The 25,151-nt window shown below is 41.1% G+C and overlaps 2 protein-coding genes across 2 annotated transcripts in view; one reads left to right on the plus strand and one right to left on the minus strand.

Moving 5' to 3' along the window:
• The window catches only part of Kiz (kizuna centrosomal protein), a 110,105-nt gene that overhangs the window by 54,671 nt on the left and 30,283 nt on the right, over window positions 1–25,151 (plus strand). The window contains exon 7 of the mRNA XM_059261571.1: window positions 17,487–17,568. Within this exon, the coding sequence (XP_059117554.1) occupies window positions 17,487–17,568 (82 nt within the window). The remainder of the gene's footprint in view (window positions 1–17,486; window positions 17,569–25,151) is intronic.
• Window positions 3,591–4,183, minus strand: LOC131909756 (small ribosomal subunit protein eS7-like). The gene has a single exon (XM_059261572.1). The coding sequence runs from the start codon at window positions 4,170–4,172 to the stop codon at window positions 3,591–3,593; it is 582 nt and encodes a 193-aa protein (XP_059117555.1). The 5' UTR covers window positions 4,173–4,183.

The following is a 25,151-nucleotide window of genomic DNA, read 5'->3' on the forward strand; positions in this document are numbered from 1 at the left end:
ATGGAACCACTTAAAATAGTATGTAATGAATACCTAAAAGTAATATTGCCTATAGTATTTTATGACTTCCAAAATACAGGATCCAATTATGTTAAATTTGGGAAAGGTATGAAGTTGTATGATTATAAGACATTTATCCTAGACACTCTGTTTTTTGTCAGATAGTAAAGCAAGTTAAGCTTAGCCTCTGTATGCCCTGGAGATCCATTTGGAAGTCCATTTGTACTTCCCTGATGGAAAGCTCAACTAACACCCTTATAATTAAACCCCTCTGCCAATGAGTCAGTGCTGATTTCAAAGAAATCTAGGAAAGTAAAAATACATTTTTTTTTTTTTTTTTTGTAATCTTCAACCCTTACCCATCTGCAACTAGGAGGATTTTGTCAACCTGTATATTAAGCCTGGTATCCATAGTTATCAAGAAGAGAATGGACTGCAAACACTTATCTTTTTCTTAAAAGACATCTACAGCTGTCACTAATGATTCTTGGCTACTAGAAACAGTGACAGGTTCAGGCTGGTTATCTCTGCTCTGGGGTGGAGGGAAACATCTATTATAAATTCTCCCAGGCCTTGCAGCTCCTCATTAAGAAACTTTTAAAAAAATGCGGTAACAGGAGGGGCCTGGTTTTGAGGATGGAAATGGAACAGAATGATGAGGTCTGTTGGGAGGCCAAAGGCGGTTAAAGGCTAGAGTGTTGCTTGTGCAGTTTCCGTGACAATGAAGGGGACCTTAGCACAGCCGGATGGCACCCTACAAAAGGTAGCCCATAATTCGAGCTGTCAGCTTAATCACAGTGCTTCCAGGTAAAGAGAAGGACCCCTTGTTTCCTGGGTAAAGAGAGGCAGCCTTGTTTGCTGACCCCTGCTCCTCAGCCTGCCGCAGACCGCCCTGCTCTGTTGGCCTTTGTGTTGCCGGCCCCTCCTTCTCTCCTTCTGGGCATTGTGCTCCCTTCAAGTGGCCCCCTGGAAGGGACCACCCAGGGGGCTGTACAATGGGGGCTGAGGTAGCCACCAAAACATAGGTTTTGTAAGACAGCCCGTCAAAAGGAAAATACTGTTGAACTATGTATGTGTTTGTCTTTCTACAATCGTTTTGTGTAGCCAACAAAACCGGTATACAAACTTCACAGTGGCATCGGGTGTCAGCCTTGAGAGAGTCACAACCAGTTTATTTTCCCAGGGCACTAATTCTTGCTGGTTTTTTTTTTTTTTAATGTTTTGGGATTTATGGCCAGGAAATTTGATAGCAAAACGAACAAGTTGCATTAGCTTTATTTAACTGTTTTATCAGTAGTCCTCAGAGCCGGCAGCTGAAAACCATTCTCTGGTTAAATTTGTCTGTGATACTACTTAACAAAAGCCAGCAGCCTGGAATTCAGTTCTCAATGGCCATTTACACCTCTGTAAAAGGATTAGCTCCAGGCAATTGTTCCACTGTTTAAATCTTAATTTGCATCCTTATGGAGGTAGCACTTTACAGACCTCTCTGTTGTGTTTGTATACCTGTGGGTGGGAGGTCACCAGACCTTTCTCTGACTAGTGAAGGTGCCAAACAGTTTTGGAGGACAGTATGATGCCACACAGATTGAATTAGTGACTCAGACTTACTTTGGCTCATTAGTTATATGTTACAGCAGGTGGGGCCCGTGTGTGTTTGCTATATGGATGCATTTAATACAAGTATTTAAACCTAAGAACTTTCATGATCTTAAGAGGATTTTAAATGTTGTGAGTTGTAATCAAATTTCTTTGGGACAGAAAGTTAAGAAAAAAGAGACAGAACTTGATGGCATGGTAGTTTTAAAAACTAATCCTTTCTGTCCAAACCATATGGTTTCAATTGAAAAGTACGCCTCGTTTTTATTGCCCTGGTTAAAGGTGCCCCAGTTTAGGTTGCTCTACAGGCAGCAGGTGAAATTGTCTTCTCAGCAGCACGAAGCAGTGGCTCTGCATTGACCTGCAGTGATTCTGAGTGCAGAAGGGTGCAAATGAAGCTAGGTCGTGAGCAGAATGGGGAGAGGAGGTTATGATTTAACTGGATCCAGTAATTGAAACAGAAAAGATACTTGGTGGGAATGGAAATAGAAAAGTTGGGATATGTTAATGGCTACCTTATCATCAATGCCACTGTTTCTCCATCATAAAACAATTGGTCATTATTCACCAAACATGTACTTGTGCCCACGGGACATCCTGTTCTAGCTACTGAAATCACTGAAACAAAAAGAATTGTATGGATTGTTGATATATAGTGTTCAGGATAGAAAATATAATTTAAAACAGTGGTTCTCAACCTTTCTAATACTGCAACCCTTTAATACAGTTCCTTGTGTTGTGGTGACCCCCAACCATAAAATTATTTTGTTCCAATTCATAACTGTAATTTTGCTATGGTTATGAATTGTAATGTAAATATCTGTGTTTTCTGATGGTCTTAAGTGACTTTTGTGAACAGGTCTGTTGACATCCAAAGGGGTCGAGACCCACAGGTTGAGAACTGATAAAAAGGCTCCTGCACTCTCCACATTTCCCAGAAACACATGCCAGACAGAAGGAGAGTACACAGAGTTGTTTCTAAGTAAAATTTCTAAGTAAATTTTACTAAGTGCTAAGAACATTGTGGGACATGGTGGCGCTTGCCTACCCATCCCAGCACTAGGGAAACTGAGGCAGGAGCAATACTAGTTCCAGGCTGGTCTGGAATTGAATGCATGAAGCTAAAGGATATTAGAGAGCTTAAGGGTATTTGGAAGTGAAAACAGTGTCGTGGTCCATTGAACCTTGGTGAAAGTTGAGTCTTTGAGTATTCCAAGAGAGTTGGGCCAGGCTGAGAGCTTTTTGAGGTTCAAGAAAACAACCAAAATTAAGTTTGTTTTATTTATTTATTTATTTTTAACTTTCAGAGTTTGTGAGACAATGACTGGATCTGTTCATTCAGCCTCACAAAGGCAGGAGATTATATTTTAGGAGTGAAATAATTATAAAGAGAGAATATCTGCTCATTTTGCTTTTATATATCTATGCATATACTCTTAATTGAGAACAGAACATCCAGAAAAGAACCCATCTTTGATTTCTACTTAAAAAGGAACTTCTAGTGTATGAGTTTGCCCAGCAAGTTTATTTTAAACTTATCTATCTATCTATCTATCTATCTATCTATCTATCTATCTATCTATTTATGTATCTAAGAACAAAAACAGAAAACGTGGACAAAGCTTCTCAACAGGCTTTTGGTCTTTTTGCCTCTGTGAGGATGAATGAAGTTTAGTGCAGAAAAGCAGAAAAGCTGCCCAGAGCTCTTACAGAGAATATGCTCGTTTTCCATTCCTAACCTCCCTTCTTGTGGAGAGCTGTGCTTACTCTTTTGTCCCCTGACGGAGACCGCTTAAGGGAGGAAACACTTACTTTTTGGTTCATAATTTTAGTTCATCGTGCATCTGTAGCTGAACTCCTCAGGTCATGGTGAACAGGATGCAGAAAGGACCAGAAGTAAGGCCAGATTTTATTTTATTTTTTTTTTATTTTTTTATTTTTATTTATTTATTTTTTTAAACTATGAATGACATTTTATTCAGTCATTTTCTTCACAACTGAAACTCTGGGAATTCAAAATTAACATCTTTGCCTGTGAGCTTATACACACCAGAAAAAGTTTCAACCTTGTGCTCCACGTTGTTCTGCTGGGCTTTGTCTAAATGAACCTTTATGAGTCGGCTGCCATCCAGTTTCACGCGGATCCTCTTCCCCACAATCTCACTTGGGAAGACCAAGTCCTCGAGGATGGCGTCGTGTACCGCAGTGAGGGTGCGGCTTCTGGGGCGCTTCTGCTTACTTTTCGTGCGGCTTTTCCGAGTTGGCTTGGGCAGAATCCTCCTCTGAGCAATGAAGACCACGTGCTTCCCACTGAACTTTTTCTCCAATTCACGAACCAGCTGGACTTGGATTTTCTGGAAAGACTTCAGCTGAGGAACTGGTACAAAAATTATGATAGCTTTCCGGCCACCACCAACTTCAATTTCCTTGGCCGCAGTGATGTTCAGTTCCCGCAGCTGCGCCTTGAGATCGGAGTTCATCTCCAGCTGGAGCAGCGCCTGGGAGATGCCAGACTCGAACTCGTCTGGCTTCTCGCCATTGGGCTTCACGATCTTGGCGCTGGAGCTGAACATGGCTCGTCCTTACGAAAGAGCGTAAGGCCAGATTTTAACCCTTAAGGTCCACCCTTAGTGGCCTATGTCCCATAGCTAAATCCCAAAGGAGCACCACCTGTGAGGACATTTCACATTCAAACTGCATCAGGAACCATTTTACCTCAGTCCCAAAGCAGAGCACCACCTGTGAGGACGTTTCACATTCAAACTGCATCAGGAACCATTCTACCTCAGTCCCAAAGCAGAGCACCCCTTTCCTCACAGCTTTGCCTGTCAGTGGATGTGGAAGCTATGGCGGGTAAAGGGAGGAAAACCGTGATTGGGGGAAGGGAGGCCAGGGCTCCTAGAACCCTCACCAGGAAGGAAGATAGGGCCAAACTCATGAGTGATGGAAATTTTCACCAGACACTGGGATGGGAAGACCAGTTGCCTTTTTCCTCTCTTACCTCTATGGATGTGGGTTGTTCCTAAATAACTCACTCAGCACTTGGTATCCTCTCTTGGAATGATGCCTTTTGTTGTTGTTCATTTGGAAATTGAGTTTCTTTCCTGGGGTGTATGAATAAGAATGGTCCCCATAGGCTCATATATTTGAATGCTTCTTTACCTAGGAGAAGGATTAGGAGGTGTGGTCTTGTTGGAGTTGGTGTGGCCTCATTGAAGGAAGTTTGTCACTGGGGGTGGGCTTTGAGGTCCTGGTGCTGGTTCGTTCTCTCTCTCTCTCTCTCTCTCTCTCTCTCTCTCTCTCTCTCTCTCTCTCTCTCTTCTTTGGGGTTGGGATATACCTCTCAGCTGTGTTTTCAGCACTACTGCCTGCAGCTAGGCTACCTGCCATGATGAGAATAGATTAAGGCTCTGAAACTGTAACCAAGCCCCCAATTAAATGCTTTCTTTTATAAGAGTTGTTTTGGTCAACCGGGCGGTGGTGGCGCACGCCTTTAATCCCAGCACTCAGGAGGCAGAGCCAGGCGGATCTCTGTGAGTTCGAGGCCAGCCTGGGCTACCAAGTGAGTTCCAGGAAAGGCGCAAAGCTACACAGAGAAACCCTGTCTCGAAAAAACAAACAAACAAACAAACAAACAAACAAACAAAAAAGAGAGTTGTTTTGGTCATGATGTCCCCTCATAGCAGTAGAACACTGGCTAAGACACTTCTCTCCCCCTCCCTCCACTCCTTCCAACTCCCCCTCAAGGTCCATTCCTCTTCCATTTCCCTTCAGAAAAGAGCAGGCCTCCCAGAAATTTCAACTACACATAACAAGTTACAATAAGACTAGGCACAAGCCCACATATCAAGACTGGACAAGGCAACCCAGTGGGAGGAGAAGAGTCCCAAGAGCAGGCAAAAGAGTCAGAGATACACGCAACTCCCACTGTTGAAAGTCCCACAAGAACACCAAGCTATACAACCATAGCATATATGCAGGGATCTTGTGCAGACCCATGCAGGCAGGCTCTGTGATTATCACTTCAGTCGCTGAAAGCCCCAGTGAGCCCTGCTTAATTGATTCTGTGGGCCATGTTCTCACGGTGTCCTCTGGCTCCTGCGGTCCTTCCTCTCCCCCTTCCTCAGGGTTCCCTGAGCTCTGCCTAATGTTTGGTTGTGGGTCTCTGCATCTGCTTCCATCAGTTAGTTGCTGAATGGAGCCTCTCTGATGATGAGTGGGCAGGCACAAATCTGTTCTTCTAGCTGGCAAAACCTGCTCTTCCCTAAAATTTTACTGTAGGTATAAACAAATACAGTGTTTTATGGTTATTTTGTCTTATTTAAAATACAGTAAAATATTATTTAAAACTTTAAACAAATAACATTATGTAGTTGTGCTCAACACTATGTATGACCATTTGAGACTGCTTTTCCCCATGGAAAATAAAACTACCAGGCCAAGCATAGCTCACAGCAACTGAAACACAAAACTGAAGTCTTCCAAAAGATAACACTCACAGAGACATGAAGAAGTCATCAGGCAGAGATGAGAAAAGGCTTCATTTCTGTAGCCCTTTACACAGGAGTTTAATGTTTTCATTTCTAGCTGAAGTAAAAAAAAAAAAAAAATAGGCTTACTTCTGGGGATCCTCCTCTTCCAGAAGAATAGGGCAGGTATTCTTGATGAAGTGACTACTTGATGAACCTTCCACGAGGAGCCAGGATCCAGATTCTTCCTGGGCAGCAAGAAGTTTTCTTGGGTACAGTAAGTCAGATTGGTCTGGAGTCTGGAAGGCAAGGGCAGCAGACCTCAGTGACACAGGACCTGACACGAGACCTGGCCCAGGACCTGACACAGGGACCAAGAAACCCAGGCTGAAAGCTTGGAACTTGGCTGCAATTGGAGCACCAGTATCGTGGATGACAGTCAAGAGGGGCTTGAAGCCAGTGGCTCATTTATATTTCCTGTTCTTTAAAGACCTGCTTCAGAGTTGGGGTAGGCTGAGTCTGCACTGCTTCCTCACCCTCTAGCAGTCAGCCTGCATTATTCTTTATTTCTGTGAGATCAGGCATATGACCACCACATCAGTTCAGTAACATGCCTAAATACTCCACTAATTACCAACAAGCAGGTTAGCATATTGCTTAATAAGTGGTTTTATAAATAATCTTCATTTTTTTTTTCTGTGTATATGTGTTGGATATTCCCAACTCACAATGTGATTAGCTGCTTCTAAGCAGAAGTACTGTTTTGGCTTTAATATTTTCTCCCATATAGTTCAGAATCATGCTTTCCACCCGTACACATTTTATGAGGTAATAAGTACCCAGCCTTTTTGGAGGTTTCTTGGTACAGTGACAGAGTTAATCTAAAACAGTGACTAAATTATTAGATTCTCCCAATGAGCAAAGAGATGACCTTTACTCTTCCATACCTTCCAGTTCGTATTAAAACTCAGGAAACTTTACCACAGTGGGATCTGAATAGAAAATAATAGTCGTTTTCTGCATTTAGGAATAGAAGATGTAACCCACACTTTAGCCAGAAATTACAATTTCTTAGCAGTGACAATTTAAATAAATTTCATAGGCTGTAGAGATCTGACTTTATAATGATTGACAATAAAAAATTAGCCTTTTCTGCTGTTAAGGTCATCAATATTCTCATCACTCATATAGAATGTGGAATGAGCTTGCCCAGCTGTGGATTTGAACACCATTAAAGTCATCAAAGGGCTTAAAGTTACTTCCTCCAGTGGATATAAAACTGCTACAAATATACAAACAAGTTTTTCAAATTGCCCCATTTTACGTCTTTGTAGAGAGACAGTATAGTTGCTGCATTTTTATGTCTCGATTATATTACAGATATATTTCAATAAACCACGGAGAACCACCGGAGCCTGTAGAAACAGGCGGTCTGTGCTTAAATAAACATCTCGGGCATACCTGTTTTATTTTATAGGCTCTGTAATCACAGTGACATTCTGAAGGAAGACCTTGAAGCTTACAGAACAGCTGTCCTTCACAACTTCCCAGACTTGAAAAGCTGGGGCAACAATGCAGAACAGGAAGTCAGGTATCTGGCAAGAAATGGCTGCTGTGATGAGGCATTCATCTTGTTCCAGTGTATCAAAATCAAAAGATTGACAAGTGGTGAAACTAGTACACACTGCCCGTGCCTTGTAGCCATCAGTTTAACCTTTTGATGGACAACCTCATCTGTCTACAGATGTATTTGTTTCTTACTATTAGTGAACTTCTTATGCTCAGTGCCTTCTTGTAGCAGTGTTTCTGAGATGACGTTGGTCCATAAATAGATGTTTACTTTGGTGGGCAGAGGGAGGGAGGTGTAAGCTTTGACTGATGTACAGTCAGGTGAGCAGCCCAGGATTTATCCACCATAGCTACCAACAAGTCCTCAGCAGGTCTAAGTACCTGGTGAGTTCCCAGATTTCCAAGTTCACTCTAGATATAGACCCCTTCATCTAAAGCTGTTTCTTGAAATGTGATCTCAGGACCAGCAGCATCAACAGGATCTGGGAACTTCTTTTGAAAAGGCTCACTATTCAGTCCTACCCTAGACCCAATGACTCAGGAACTCTGAGGGTGGGGCCCAGCCATCTCAGCCTAAATGAGCCCTTATTTAAAGCCCTCCAGTCTAAGAACTTTAAATGAGTGTAAAGCTGGGATGAGAGAGGGGGCTACTGGTTGGTTTCTAGAGTGGCTGAAACATGAGCCAAGATTTGTACACCTCTTTGCTGTGTCAGAAACCTATTCTACACCCTCCACCCACTTTTTAGCTGGTCTCAGTTTCTCTTTATGGTCTTAGAAGTTCTGTAGCATCTGGACTGTTTCAGTTATAGATTCGTGTGTAACATGTGATATGTATTAAGTACCTAATGCATTGCCTAAGTGTTACTGATGTCACAACTCTGCTTTTGGGGTGAGGGCTGCTTATATCTCCTCTTAGAATAGATCCTCACTGTTTACTGGTGGAGAACAAATAATTACACAAGAATTATCAGTGCTTGCTTGTTAAAGACCATCAATGGATACTATCTTAATTGCTTTTCTGTTGTGATAATAGAAATGTTTTGTGAAACACTAGAACAAGGACAACTTCTATAAGGACTGCTTTATTTGGTACTTACATTTCCAGAGGGGTAGGAGCCATCATGGCAGGGAGCACAGCAGCAGGCAGGGAGCAGGCAGGGAGCAGCAGCTAAGAGTTCATGGCCAGATCTACAGACAGTAGGAATGGTGAGAATCTTTGATGCCTCAAAGCCCATGCCCAGTGACACACTTCCTCCAACAAGGCCACACCAAATAATCCTTCCCAGATAGTTATATCTTCTGGAGACCAAGTATTCAAACATGCAAGTGTATAGGGACCATTCTTATTTAAAGCATCACAGGTGGGACCCAGTGAACTAAGAGAGAGCAACTTTGTATCTATATGGTTTCCATCTAATGCTGTCTTTTCTTTCAGGGGTCACTTAGGCTGTTTTATGTTAGTGAAATAACCTAATAGGGAAAAGAAGTTCATTTCCTTAGAGTAGAATTCAACTTACATCTAGTATACATGGGCTAGGTAGAAGTTGGGATTACCATCTCTTGACACAGAAAATGTCAGTGGATTAGGTGGCCCCAGTTTATGATCTCTGAACTAGAGGAGGCTGGAAGTGACCTTCCTGTTTGGTAGCTTTTCATCTTCTATCACATTTTTATCATGCAGAATAAAACCTGCTGTCTTAAAATTCTACTTTACAAGGTGATGGGAAGGGCTTGTGGGATCTGTCTGAGCTTTGTGGGTCATTTGGTGATTACAGGTTACAAGGCTCTTTAGCAAATCTTGTGGCTTTTTCTCACTGCCTTTTATATCTGTTTATAAACTATTTGACATACCCACAGTTGTGATATGGAAAGTGTATTTGCATTTATAATAAATGATGCATCATGTAACTCTTAAACCTAACTGAGAATGTGGTGATAAGATGGGTCTATATTGACTACACTAAGGATTGATTGTTCATCCATAAAAGAACATTGATTTCCATTATGAAAAATTTCATTTCATATAGCCTTCAAACTGCAGTTATATATACATCAGCCCTCCATAAGATGTGATCCTTTATGACCAACACAAATTGTAAAATTAATAGTCTTCAAGACTTTTCTTTACTGTGATCATTTATAAAAACAGATGAAGTCAGAAGTGCCTACTGTTGACACTAGGCTCTGTTATGGTTAGAGTTGCTGTGTATGTTGTCACCAGAGATGCTGTTTATAAAACACTGATTGTCACTGGCTCATTCTCTAGCCTTGGAAAAAAGTGAAGTATTTGTGGCCTGTGGGAGACAAGCAGTCAGATATGGAAACACAAGTTCTTTCTGATGAGTTTGAACCATCAGGCTTCCCTCTGCCTTCCTTGCACCGACCTTGCTGCACCCCCTAGCACCCAAGAGTTCTAGCAGGGAACTTCCAAGAATGAAATACTCCTCTCTGAGCTTCCCAGGGTCCAAATAGTCAGCAGGCCAGTTTGAAGAGCCATTCCAGAAATTCAGATTTGGAGAGAATGGTTTAGTTCTGTTGTCTAACAGTTAATGACTCAAATCTCATGGAATTATAAGGCAGGAAGGCACAGGGCTTAGCAAGTTATGAAATTCTTAAAGCCTATTGAATAGATGAAGTTGCTATGACTGTGGCCCTGCCTTCCTTGCTCCTGGCAAAACATGGCACTCATAAATGTCTTTTAATCCTACCATAAAGTAGGACACATACCCTAGAACATACTCCAGAAGATAATGTGAAGATTTGGAATCCTCCTCACAAAATGAAACAAATTAAAAAGAAGAAGAAGAAGAGCAGATGAAACCATTGCTTTCCTCATTGTTGGTTTCTGTTAAGCCAGAGATTAATTTTATGTTATGCCAAGAGCTCCATATGCAAAATGTAGTGTTACTAGGTAGAGGACCATGTTCTTATTTTAGACAACTATGAATTAACATGATTCACATCATTTGGATTTTGAATTCTTTAATTTTTTTTAATAAAACACTTTAAGGAGTTTTATCATATATGAAAATGTAGTAAGACTTCTATCATTTGTTGTATTTTCTCCAGGTGCAACTAATTCTTTCTCTTAGTATCTACTTTCAAAAATAATTATTCTTTTAAGCTCAGGGAGTGAGCTTTACATTACTTGTGAAGAATGCAAAATTTTCTTTGTTTTATTCTACTTAGATTCAGAATATAACTCAGGATAGTTATTACTGTGCATTTAAAACATTGGTCAAATTGTCAATCTGTAATAAGTCAGTTGTAGTTAAGGAAAAGCTGATGTATTTGTTCGGACATCAAACTTTCTTTATTCTCCATGGTGTTGATGTTTAAATTTTCACAATATATACTAAATAAAATTCCTTTCAATTCTTTGTACTACTTTGCAAATTTTCACACTTAGCATGTTCATGTAGGGACATCGGAAAGACTCTATTCAAGAACAGCTGTGGCTCTTACACTCCTTGCCGCAGGTGTCCTGAAACAAATCTGCAGGAAAGCTCAACAGTTAGCTTAGCTTTTCAGAAGTCAAATCTCAGATGCTGTTTGGCCCTGCACAACCCAGTTAATTGGCTTTGTCTTTTTATAGCAAATAAATACATTATTAAATAATTAATAAATAAATACAAGAAACTTTAACTAGGCTGGCCTCAGGGAAGCTGCAGCTGGCTTGGAGTAATAGTAACCAACATCTCACACCTTGGCTTTGCTTCTGTGGAAAATCATATGGTGTAGTCATCAGAGAAAGCGTTCTCTCATAATTTAATTTACCTAATTGTAAATGTAGTTCACTCTATTAAACTTGCTTTCAGCTAGAAATGATTGACTTACTTGTTAAAACAAAGATAGTTCATGAATGGCCTAGAATTTGTAGATGACAAGTCAGTGCATTTTCCAGTAGGAAAATCTAGTAATAAATAGAAGTAAAGGTTGCTTCATTTCATAGAGTCAGGAAAGGGGTATCATTGAGTGGTGATAGGAACCACATTGCCAGAGGTGCTTTCTGTCAAATGAGTGGGAAGTCTTAGAATCAATCTTGGGAGTTTTTAAATGGATTCTAAGAACTCACCCCATTTTATGCCAATTTCGGAAAACTTGTGTTGGGTCAGGAAAGACATGTTAAAGAAGATTCTGGGCCAGGTGTGTTGGTGCACACCTTTAATCCCGCACTCAGGAGGCAGAGGTGGGTGTATCTCTGTGAGTTCGAGGCCAGCCTGGTCTACCGAGTGCATTCTAGATCAACCAAGATGAAATGATGAGACTCTCTCAAAACAAAACAAAACAAAAATAACAACAAAAATTCTGACTAAACCTTGAATTTCTCTTCTTCTACATTTTTTCATGAAAATTTTCAAATACAGCCAGACATGGTAGCATATACCTGTAATCCCAGGACTTGGGAGACTGATGCAGGAAATTTGATGTAGTTCAGGCCAACCTGAGCTACATAATGAGATACTAGAGAGAAAGAGAGATGGGGGGTAGGGGAGGAAGCAGAGGGGGAGACTATGAACATGAATTAGAGAAAATTAGAACAAAACAAAAAAGAAAGCCCACTCTGGGAAGCCAGAGCTGGTCTCAGGAGACTAGGAGGCTCTTCTGTGTTTTAGCTTGCACACTACCTCTGGCTAGATAGGAAAAACCCCAAGTCACAACTGCACAGTGTTCCGTGTGGAAGTCTGGTCCAAACCACAGGCCATAGACTATGATGAAACCTACTAGGTCTCTAGAAAAGGGACAAGCAGTGACAGGGGTTACAGGTGCTAGGACCTAAGGAATGCCAGCAGAAAGCTTGCTTACAGCCTTTCAGGTTCTAGAGACAGAAAGATGCCTCTCGTTACGATACCCACTGCCCAGCCTATGTACCCTACCCTGTGATTTAGGGGCCAACAACACAAAGATAGCAGAGGAAGTATAGTACCGCAGAGGTTCTGACACATAGCCAGAAAAGGAAAAGCAAGATGGCTAGAAATAGTCCATGTCTGTACTCAGCTGAGTGACCCCATAGACCAGATACCATTTAGTATCTAATGTGAATGTTGTAGGTTACTTTGTTCTGTGCATTTCTCTCAATACAGTTTTTTTTTTCATAATACTTTTACTGATTATTTGGGAATTTCATATCATGAACCCTGAGCACACTCACTTCCCAGTCCTCCCAATTCTGCCCCCCATCCTTGGGATATTCCCCCCCTCAACAAAAGAAGAAAAAGAAAAGTCCAATTTGTGTTGCCCATATACCCACTGGAGCATGGCTAAACTCTCAGTGGCCAGCCCCTTTAAGAAAACTGAGTCCTTCCCTACCTACACCTCCTACCAGAAGGCATCAGCTGTGAAGAGCTACGTTTCAGCATCTTTATCACAATTTTTAAGAGTTTGATGGCTTTCTGTCTAGGCTATTATTTTTTGGAGGGTGGGTGGGAGTAGAACTTGTCACAGAAACCTGTGTACCTCCTTCTCAACTATGAGTCTGCAGTCATCAGTACCATGGCAGAAGTAGCTTCCTTGCCCTTTACAGTTAGCAGGAACATGGATCATGAACTTACACATAGTTTCTGATGACAGCATGGACCACGAACATCCACGTGGTCTCTAGTGGCAGTACAGACTACGGACATCAATACAGCCTTCTGCTGCATGGGCCATGGACCCCATCATAGCCCTCAGCAGCAGCACAGGCCAAGGACATCAGCATGATCTCAGATGGCAGTATAGGCCACTCACGTCAATATGGCTTTAGGCTGTAGCATAGACCACAGACATTGCATGACCTTGAATGGTAACATGAGCCTTGGACATCAACACAGACCCTGGCTACAGTAGGACCATGGACCTAGACATGGTCCTTCGTGACAGCACAGACCACAGATGTCAACGTGGCCTCAGCTGGCTGCACAGGTTACTTACATCAACATGGTAACTTGGGCCAGGGGCATCAACAGGGCTCTGAGCTGCTGTAGGACCATGGACATCCACATGAACCCCTGGCTTCAACATGGCCTGGGGCAGTGAACCACAGATTCCAAAGTGACCTCCAGTGGCAGCATGGACCATAGAGGTCTTTTGAGGAGGTCCAATCCAGAAAATGAACCTTTCTTCATTTGGACATCCTGTTGTTGCTAAGAACCAGGGTGATGGTGCAGCTGGGCAGTGTGTTCAGGGGAGCTAAGTTGTACTGCAAGCTCCAGCCTGCTGCACACCACCCTGTTGGCCCTACGTGGCAAGGACGTGTTCCCCTGTCCACCGCAGCATTCTATCAGACCTATTGCCTCCATTGAGTCTCTAGTTCTGCCTCTCTCCACCATTCACTCACTGCTCTTCTACCTTTCCCAACCCTCCATCAAATATTTGTTCTTCGTAGTGGCATTGGAAACTACAGTGTGTTACATTGTGTGTATATATATTTGCCCAGACAGCTTTGCATGCAAATATTCATTGCAATGAGTCATTGGTCTGATTCAAGGTTTCTAGTTTCTAAAGCCCTAAAAATATTTCACTATTGCCAAGATTTGTCGTGAATATCCTGCTCTTGCCCAGAGTCAGGGTAATGTTGCAGCCATGCAGGGCATCCAGGAGCAGGTTCTGTGTGAGATCCTGGCTGCTGCATACCTCCCTGCCCTCTATGTCTACAACCCTGAGGCTCACCAGGCTTGACCTCTGTGCTGGTAGCCTGCAGGATGTAGTCAAAATTGTCCTCAACACTAATTATAGGTACTTCAGTACCCCACCCTTACCAATAGACAGGTCATGTAGACCAGAAAAAAATAACAAAGATAGGGCTCAGTGGCACTTCCTGCTATTCTAGACAGTCTAACTTAGGTGTTCTCAGTACCCACATGGTGACTCACAGCCATTTGTAACTCTAGTTCCAGAAGATCTGACACCTCTGGCATCATAAGTACCTGTACATGCATGCACGTTCATGAACACACCCAAAATTAATTTTTCTGATCTTTTAAAATTTAGCAAATATATAGCATAGCTAAATGACATTATATAATCCAATGACTTAACAGAACTCTTTATAGCATCCCATTCAGACACTATAGAATACAGCAGCTCATAAAACTGAAGACATTGGCAAACACAAAGCAATTCTTAACAAATACAAGCAAATCAAAATAATTTTATGGAGTCTGTTTGATCCAAAAATGTACATTGGAGAAAAGACAGCTGCTTCAACAAATGGTTCTAGAAAACTGGATATCTGCACATAGACAATGAAACTTGAGTCCTCTCTCTCACCATAAAGAAAAAAAATCAATTTAAGTGTTTCAGTGTAACACTTGAAAGTTGGAAACTGTTAAAGGAAACTATATAGGGAGGGGAAACCTCAAGGTGTAGGCCAAAGCAAGGACTCTCTGAAAAGGACACCAGTGACTCAGTATTGTTACTGCATGAACCAAAAAGGCTACATACCAAAGGAAATTATCAAGTAAAGAAGTATCTGCAGAACAGGAGAAACTTTGCTGGCTATCAGCTGACAGAGTTAACATTTAAGATATGTAAAGAACTCCAGAGAACTACTTAAAAAACAGTCATTAAAGACACAATAGAAGGTTCTCAAAAGATGAAGTACAGAGGGCCAGTACACACATGAAGAACGGTTCAGCATAGTTAGCCATTAGGGAAATGCAATTAAAACTATACTGAGCATCCATCTCACCCGGTGAGATTGGCTGTCACTAAGCAAACACAAATGCAAGGATGTAGGGCATGGGGAAGGTTGGAAGGAGGAACTCTTATACTAGTGGTAGAAATGAACATTGGTCCAGCCACTGTGGAAATCCTTATGGAAGCTCCTCAGAACACTAGAGATAGAACTACCGTAAGGCCCTGTTACACCATTTCTGGGTGTGTGTCCACAGGACTCTTGTCAGCATGCCACACAGACGCTTGCATGTGAGTGTTTGCTGCAGCACTTCATAGTCGCTGTCAGGAAATCAGCGTAGGTGTCTGACAACAGATAATGGATAAACGAAATGTAATATATATGCAGTGGAGTTTTATTCCACCATAAAGAGTGAAATGATTATGTTCTTTGATGGGAAATAAATACGGGTGGCGATCATCTTATTATTCAAAATAGCCAGACTCAGAAAGATAGTACATGCTTTCTCTCACTTCTGGATCCACTATTGCATCCTAGATTATTTATAGCTACTTCAAATAATACCCCCCTCCACATCCCAGTGTGTGTGTGTGTGTGTGTGTGTGTGTGTGTGTAGTCTAAAAGTTTTTTTAAATTTTGTTTATATTTATTTTTAAATGAACCCATGGGTTTTTATGAATTTATTGTGTTTTTAGTGCATTGCAGTCAGTGTCCCTTTTGCTGCTCAAGTTCTCCCTCCATCAGCTTGTGGGAACCCCTTCAGAACAAGCTGAGTCCTTTGACACTCCTCAGTGGTTGTTGGGAACATCCTTAGTTTCTGTTACTGCGTGATGGTTTGGGTTCATCTGATGAGTTTCCTGCAACCAGACCAGAAGGGGGCCTCTCTTTAAGGAGCTGCCTTTTAATATAACAACTGGTGCTGTTGCAGCTCACACTTCCCCCTTAACTCTTCCATAATAGTACCTTAATTATTTTAATTGTAAGTAAGTCAGAATAAAAATGTCATGAAAAGCTGTTGTTGAGATGGAGATGTGACTGATGTTGTTTACAGATTATGTCATACTTCTAGGGTACGTGCCTGTGCTTTAGAATTATACAGTGAGTCTTAAAATATACTGTGTCTAGGTTGCAGTATAGACCATTTTGTGAGGCTCAGTAGGGTTGGCATTAGGTAGCTAGACTTGCAAAGCTTCTTGGCTATTTCTATGTGCAGTCCAAGTTGAGAGTGCTTATTAGCAATGACATCATAACTTTTTAAAAAAGAGGGGCTTGGAAAGATAACTTAATGGCATCAGGTAAAGATATATGTGGATCCTGGGGACTCACCAGAGAGCTATTCTATTATGTATACAGCATGTATGACTGCATGCCAGAAGAGGGTGCCAGATCTCATTACGGATGGTTGTGAGCCACCTTGTGGTTGCTGGGAATTGAACTCAGGACCTCTGGAAGAGCAGCCAGTGCTCTTAACCTCTGAGCCATCTCTCCAGGTCCCAGAGAGCTATTCTAACTGGAACAGCAAGTTCCAGATTCATTGAGAGACCTCGCCTCAAAAATTAGCATGGAGAGTAATAGAAGACACCTGATGGCCAATGACCTCCACATGTGCACACACAAGTGAGTACAACCGGACATAACACACACACACACACACACACACACACACACACACACACACTCCACAGGGATTTGGACAGTTTTTTTTTTTGTCTCAAATATGTTAGGTTTCAGATTTTTCTTGATAAATGTTGTTCTAGTAACTTGACTTTAAAGGCCTTTAAAAAATATGGAAATCAGGCCGGGCAGTGGTGGCTCACGCCTTTAATCCCAGCACTCGGGAGGCAGAGCCAGGTGGATCTCTGTGAGTTCGAGGCCAGCCTGGTCTACAGAGTGAGTTCCAGGACAGGCACCAAAAACTACACAGAGAAACCCTGTCTCGAAAATCCAAAAAAAAAAAAAAAAAAAAAAAGGAAATCTTAGCTGGGATGTAGTGGCACACGCCTATAATCCCAGCACTCAGGAGGCAGAGCCAGGTGGATCTCTGTGAGTTCAAGGCCAGTCTGATCTACAAAGCAAGTTCCAGAACAGGTAGAGCTGTTACACAGAGAAACCCTGTCTTGAAAAACCAAGACAAAAAAAAAAAAAAAAAACCAAAAATATGGGAATCTTCTAATACACTCATTTCAACATGTTTAAAGATCTACAGTTTGTCTCCCATTTCTGTTTTACAGATCTGAACAAGTACCAGATTGGCACTTACTGAAGACACAAGGACAGTGTATGAAGGAATGTGATAATTCTTCTAAAGAAGAGGTACGTAGTGAGGCTATTTTCTTAGTCATAACCAAGGGCTAGGGTTAGTAGTAACTTTTATTTAGCTAAGTTCCAAGAGTATACAAGCTATTTGTTTGGGGAAATAGCATATGATAAACATATTTGAAAAAATGGTAACTGGTAAGTGAGGTTTCATGAACTTTCTGATCTTCGACCTTTTACATGTTTTGTGGAAGGACCTAACTCTGACTTAATGCTAATTCCCAGAGGTAGCTTAAGTATATCTACCATAACATTTTCAAGAGTTTAGAAGCATCTGTAACATTATGGTTTTCTGTCTGTATGCCATACTTTAAAATATTATAAAGTCATTAATGTTAAGCCAACAATTATGTTTTTGATCCATTGTTATACACTAGCCCAGATCCATTGGAAGAAAAGAAATATGTGCAATGTGACCCTCTCCTTCTGAGGGCTGGTTACCAGGATGCACATAATAAAACGGCAAAGATGTGTGCCTTCAGAAAGGGAGCCCAGCTTCCTGGAGAAGCAGTGAAGGAGAGCTTTTGATGGAAGGAGTATAGGAGTATAGGGACATGTAAGGTGTGACCCTTTAGAAACTGGCTTTTGACAAAGTGAGACTGGAGAAGATGTTTGGGGTGACAGGGAAGAGTTGTTAGGAACCAATGAACAGACGGGGAAACCCAACACATACGAGGCAATAGAACCATTCTGGTTTTTTTTTTTTTTTTAAGATTTATTTTATTTTTAATTGTTTGTATGTGCAAGTGAATGCAGGTACTTACGGAATCCAGAAGAGGGTTCCATATCTCCTGGTGTTTGGAACACTGCTGCAGGCCTTTGAGCAGGGCTAAGATGGTTTTTCCCTAAAAATTGGAGTAAACAAGCAGTTTCTCAAACATGTAGATGTAGCTGAAGAAATTTACAATTCCAAGGAACAGTGTTAGTACCAAAATGATGGCATGCCCATAAGCTTCAATACAAAATGCTTTAGTAGTTTCTGAAGCTGTTCTCTGTGTGTGTATGTGTGTGTGTGTGTGTGTGTGTGTGTGTGTGTGTGTATGTATGTATGTATGTACACGCGCGCACAAGTGTATGTGATGCTGGGAATTGAACCCAGAGTCTTGTTCATGTTAAACACATGTTTTTCATTACTCTATACCTTGCCCCTAGCCCTCATCCTCCTTCCATGATTAGCTAAATAGAGTATTGGAGTTGTGTCTGTATATTGAAACAGAATAGATATTTAGTAGATACAATGGGTTCAATATCTCTCTCTAGAGAAAATCTTAAACTTAAGTAATTTTGAAAATTTAAGAATGCTCCATTAGGAAATGTAAAGTCTAATGAAGCTCCGAAGTATTTCCTTTGCTCTCTCGGGGAAATGTCTAATTAAACAGCCACATGTAAATGATGTTTACCTGTGGGTCCCTGTTCTGTCAGCGGCAGTCAGTCCCTTCTCTTGAGTAAACACATGACCAAAGCCATAGAAATTCACTGTCCCCTGGAGACCAGATAAGATCTGTCAGCACCCGCAGAACCTCATAGGCAATTATATAATTGAGCTACATGCTTTTAATTCAGAGGAATTTGTAATTACTTTATGTGGGGGGAAAATGAGTTGGGAGTGTCATTAAAATACAAAGTGGCTTAATACTTTTCTCCCAAGTGATGTCTGTTTCCACATGGGAGAACTTTGACACAGAGGAACAACTTACTGATGTCACTCAGAATTGGTCTGGTCCTGCCCCCACACAGATTTTATTTACCAGAAGACATGTCCCCTAAATGATGGATTGTTTTCTGATGTCTCCTACATATTCATTTCCTGGCTCTTGTGATTTTTTTCTCCATTTTTTAAATGCTGCATGAATAAAATCCCTTGCTTTGACTCAGATATAACTGGTACTGATGCGTGTGTTTTTCTTCAAACACTGAGAATTATTTCTCCATAACCAAGAGGAAGGCTTTTGAGGACGTGGTAGTTAAATCTGGGGGCTGTCATCCGCTGCCGCTGCGCCTCAGTAGCTGTGTGAGTGGCACTGTTTGCATATAGAAGAGAATCGAATTCCGCTAAGTGCGTTCACACTTAGTCTCTCTGTAGATTCATGTTGTCCTTATAAAAATCCGATTCTTTAGAGGTGGGTGTGATTTCTTTGAGTAAACAAGCAGAAAAATAAAACAACTGAAACGTCAAACAGAAAAGTGCCTATATTGTTACTGTCCATAAATAATACTGTTGACATGAGGTATGGCCTTTATATTTAAAGTGTTTACAAATAGGACTAGGAGTATTATAACTCAGTGGTAGAGCACTTGCGTAGCACACTCAGGGTCTGGTTTCACTCCCCAGTAACACACATACACACACACACACACACACACACACACACACACACACACACGCGCGCGCCTGTTGCACTGTCTGGGTATGAATCTCCTTTTCCTGCTTGCCACAAAGTGAAGGTCACTTTCTTTAATAGCATCACATAGTCTTCTGTTTTGTTTCATTTTGAATGGCTTTACATAGCTCTTGTCACTATACTCAGTCCCTTGTCCACTATACACAGTCCTTGTCCTCTATACACAGTCGCTGTTCACTTTACATAGTCTCTGTCCACTTTACACAGTCCCCTGACCACAAAATACAGTCCTTGTCCACTATACACAGTCCTTGTCCACTATACACAGTCTCTGTCCACTATACACAGTCCCTGTCCACTATACACAGTTGCTCTTCACTTTACACACTCTCTGTGCACTTTACACAGTTCCCTATTCACTTTACACAGTTCCCTGTTCACTTTACACAGTCCCCTGCCCACTATACACAGTCCCTGTCCACTGTACACAGTCCCTGTCCACTATACACAGTCCCTGTCCACTTTACACAGTCCTCTTGTCTTTTAGTTCCTGTTGAACATTTAAATTTATTTTTTCCCCACTAAGAAAGGTTCATAGAATATCTATACAGTTCAAGTTTTCAAATATTCATATTTCCTTAGAATGAACTCCTTTGTATAAAAGGTGTGTGTGTGTGTGTGTGTGTGTGTGTACTCTGGAAGGATCATGAAGTTAAAAATAATGGATGAATAAAGTATTTATTTGAGTTCTTTCTAAAATTAAATGATCAGCTCCTTTTGGGGAACCATTTTGAGAGGTGAAAATGATGTTCTATTTCTGTTGTGTTCACTTGACCTTCTTGCAGCCATGTGGTCAACTCTATTCCTACTTGCTCATTGTTCATTTTTCTACTAGGTGAATAATGGTTTTTCCTTATTGATTTATAAGAAGTTTGTACATTTTGTTCCAATATTTTTGGTAGCTTGATCTTTGCTTTTCATTAAGGGTGTTTTAGATTTGATGTCTTTTTTACTAATAGTTTTATCTATCTAATTATACATTATATATATTTAAAAATAGTAATTGACAAACTTGGGGATATGCATCAAGAGTCATGACTCTTGTAGTTCCACACATAACAGGATCCATATTTGAACTGAACTCTGATTAAATGTTAGAAGAATTGAGCCAGTAAGTTTAGGAATACTATTCAGTGAAACTCAGAAAAGTTTATATACCATTAGCTCTGAAGTATGAAGTGTCAGTACCAGTCATTTTACAGATGAAGTGTGCCCTGCAATTTCATTTCCAAACCCTGTCTTCTGGCCCTAGGAAGACCAGGGACCCACCCACTTGATGGTATTGACTAAGTCTTCAGACTGCTGAGAGCAGTGGACCACTCCCCAGTTTCCTTCATGGACTCCAATAGTATCTAATTAAAAGAGAGCTTTTTTTAGTAGCAGACAAGCTTAAACCTGTGCATGGTCTGTTCATAAGCATGACCAATGGAAAAGAAAGGCCAATGCAAAACTTGTTTTAGAAGGCGAGTCTCCAGACTGCAGAGCCCATTTAATCCTAGTGTGAGATGTGCAAGACAGCTTGTTGTTCTAACTCTGCTCTGGGCCTTTGCTCCTTTGCACCGATGAGAGAGTCTCCTCATTAATAGATAAGTTCCTTTGAATTGGGAGTTCCTCAGAAAATGCACATTTCTGGAACATCTGCCAAAGACATGCCTTAAGAATGTGATCCAGAGCTGGGAGACAGCTCAGTTAGTAAAGACAACCCACATTTCCTCTCCAGAACTCATGTCAAAACAAAACAGAACAAAACAAAACAAAAAGAACAATTGGAGAATGAGGCTGTACACTTGCAGTCTTGGGGTGGTGAGATATGTGGATCCCTGGAACTGCTGATAACCAGTCCAGTCTACTTAGCAAACTCTACCAAAAAAAAAAAAAATAGACAAAGTTTGAGGAATGACCCAGGTTGTCTTCTGACGTACATGTGCACGTACATTACACTTGTGCATGCATGCGTGTGCATACACACTGTATTGCAGATATTTTTGATGACTCAGCAGATGTTTTTAATTAGAAAGCTTTTGTCTGGCTCTTTGCTGAGGTCTGACATTTGTCTCTGTCAGTTTATCGTTCCCTGCTTTTTAGAGGCTTCTTACAGTGTAGATAGATTTCTTTGCAGGTGACCCTGGGCAGACCTACCACTGTCTCTGTTGTCTCTGTGATCTGGTAGAGTTACACCATCTATTTTCATGTTAGTTTGACCATCCACCTAAATTTCCATAGCTATTAGACACTCATTTTTGAGAAATTATTATTTATAAAATTGTCTTCAAAGATCAGTTCTTGAACATTAAAAAAAAACCCTAAGAAATCTTAGAGATGAATAGTGAGTAATGAAGGTAAATGAGATAAAATATACAAAATAAATTAAACCAGCCATGCAGTATGTCTATCACATTGTGTGAAAAAGAGGGCTCTACACAGTGGCAGTGGTGTTTTTATCAAGCACATGGGGACTTACTGTACAGATGTTTGTAATATTATTATAGCATTTTATTCTGTATTCTTTTGAAGCCCAATTCAAACTCAGCTCAAACAAAAGAGAGTTGTGTTTTAAATCTATACCAAAGCAGATCAATGTGTGTCATCCTTGGAGGTGTCTAAACTCTACATGAGCAGCAGGGAGACCAGTTCTCCAAAGCAGAGTTTATTTGGGTCTAGAGGGGTTTGCAGCCCTGGCATGCTATGGTAGACTACAGATGCTTCTGAAGGGATTGGGACAAAAGGAAGTTTTAAAAGAGAAGTTTTTTGAGAAAAAAAAAGGAAAGGAAAAATGGCAGAATCTACTTCAGCTATCTTGAAATAAAGACCATTGGTAATAAGAGCTTGTGGTTGGCTCATTAGTGGAGACAGCCATTGTTAATCAAGTGATATTGTGGAAGCAGCTTAGCTGGAATATTGAGGTAGTTAATCTATAATACTGCAGTTTTAAGGAGTTCTTTCCATAGACCCTGTTACAGGCATATGTGCAAGAGGGTTTGTCTTTCATGGTTTCTTTTCTTCATTTTGTTGACATAATGACTCCACTTTGATCCTGATAACTTGCATTAGGGGACAAGACAGAAGTAATCTGAAACACTGATGGTCTAAAACAGTGTCGGCATTCGAGGAGGAAAGATGTTATAAAGGTGCTTATTTTAAATTGCATAAATTAATCTTTACAGTCTGCAAATTCCATTGTAAGATGCACCAAAACTTCAATAATTTGGTTGTTTAAAATGTATATTTAGGCTGGGCGGTGGTGGCGCACACCTTTAATCCCAGCACCCGGGAGGCAGAGGCAGGTGGATCTCTGTGAGTTCGAGGCCAGCCTGGTCTACTGAGCGAGATCCAGGAAAGGCACAAAGCTACATAGAGAAACCCTGTCTCGGAAAAACCAAAAAAAAAAAAAAAATGTATATTTAACTTTAGCAATTTGGTTTTTTAAACATATACTAATACAGTATTCTTAAGAGGTTAAAAATTATTATCAATTATATCACATATTATAATTTAGAAATACACACTCGAAGTTCTATTAGAATTTATAGATTATTTTAAACCTGAGAAAATAAAAAGTTACGAATTTCACTGCAAGATTTCTAAGGTGAGGTTTGTTTTTATTCATACTTTAAGATGCTTTGCTTATTTCTAGGATTTCTGGGCACAGGCAGCTAGAACCAGGATGGGTCTAAAAAGCACCATGGGCAGTGTGAGGATTGCAGTTCAAGAGGCTTTCTTCCTTTCAGACCTAAGGAGCATACACAGTGAAGAGGTGTATATAGGCTGCTGGGCTGTCAGAATGACAGCTGTTGATAGGAACCCTTCTGGGCCCAGCTGCAGGGGCAAGGCTCTATGTTTGTACCCCAGTCTGCAGTAGAAGTCCTGAGCAGTTCACCTACATAGACTTGTCAGAAGGACAGTAAGACCCAGGGACAGTTCATACAAATAGAGGCAAAATGTCTAATGATGAGCACTGCAGCACAAGGTCCCAGCTCCAAGGCTAACTTAATACCAGGGCCTTTGGCCCAGAATTACAACTCCTTAACACACCATCCCAGACCATTTCCTCTAGCTTCTGTCCTAAGCCCTGGGTCCAGGAGATCAGCCAGCCCAAAGGAAGTCAGAAGGAAAGAGCCTTGCAGTGATGTTAGAGCCAAAGGCAAGGTCTTGAAGGCGAGCTGAGCTGAATGCTCAGGGCTGGGTCTCCCATGCTCTGCTTCAGTGGCTCACATTGGAGCATCTTTTCCTTCTGCTATGCTGATCATGAAGAATTGTGATTTATTCCTTGTTCACTGAACAATGGCTTGTTACCTAGACACTCAATTACATAGAACCTGAGGACCTTGGTCCTGTTCTACTAATCATATTGGCTTGTATAGCTGCAATTTTCTCTCCAGGTCCCGCCAAGCTCCACCAGTCCGACAGCCCACTTATAAAAAAAACACACAGACGCTTATATTATTTACAAACTGTATGGCCGTGGCAGGCTTCTTGCTAACTGTTCTTATATCTTAAATTAACCCATTTCTATAAATCTATACCTTGCCATGTGGCTCGTGGCTTACCGGCATCTTCACATGCTGTTTGTCATGGCGGCAGCTGGCAGTGTCTCCCTCACTCAGCCTTCCACTTCCCAGAATTCTCCTCTCTCCTTGTCCCGCCTATACTTCCTGCCTGGCCACTGGCCAATCAGTGTTTTATTTATACAGAATGATATTCACAGCAGGCTTGTGATGTTTTAGACCTATTTCTTGCAGATTGGATGCTGCCCCATATTTTCTATAACCATCAATCAACAGGTCACCACCACTATCACCAGGATGGAGCAAATCACCACTTCCTAATAGAGTGTGTACTCTGGCAGTGGGACAGTGGGACAGAGGTTGTCTGCTAGATATCGAACTCTTGTTATTAGCATAGTTTTATGTCTTAGGAACAAAGTGCTTGCCTGGAAATTAAAAGACTTAGTTATCTCAGATCCTGTTAATTTCCATTTTTCTTCACCTTACTTCTCAGGTAGTTTGTGATTAAAAATCATTTTTCTTATACAGATAGGCTAGTTAGTGTCCTTTAAAAAAATATATGCAGGGTAGCAGGTAAGTTTCCCCAGCTGCTCAGGAGACTCAAAGACAAGTGTAGACTTTTATCCTTAGCTAAACATTAAGATAACTAACATAAGTTGGTTATCTTTTTGCT

This window comes from Peromyscus eremicus, chromosome 4 (assembly GCF_949786415.1).
Source record: "Peromyscus eremicus chromosome 4, PerEre_H2_v1, whole genome shotgun sequence".
Lineage (NCBI taxonomy): Eukaryota > Metazoa > Chordata > Mammalia > Rodentia > Cricetidae > Peromyscus > Peromyscus eremicus.

Bases quoted from the DNA above. Each gene is read 5' to 3' on its own strand.
- LOC131909756 (XM_059261572.1), bottom strand. From the start codon at position 4,172: ATGTTCAGCTCCAGCGCCAAGATCGTGAAGCCCAATGGCGAGAAGCCA.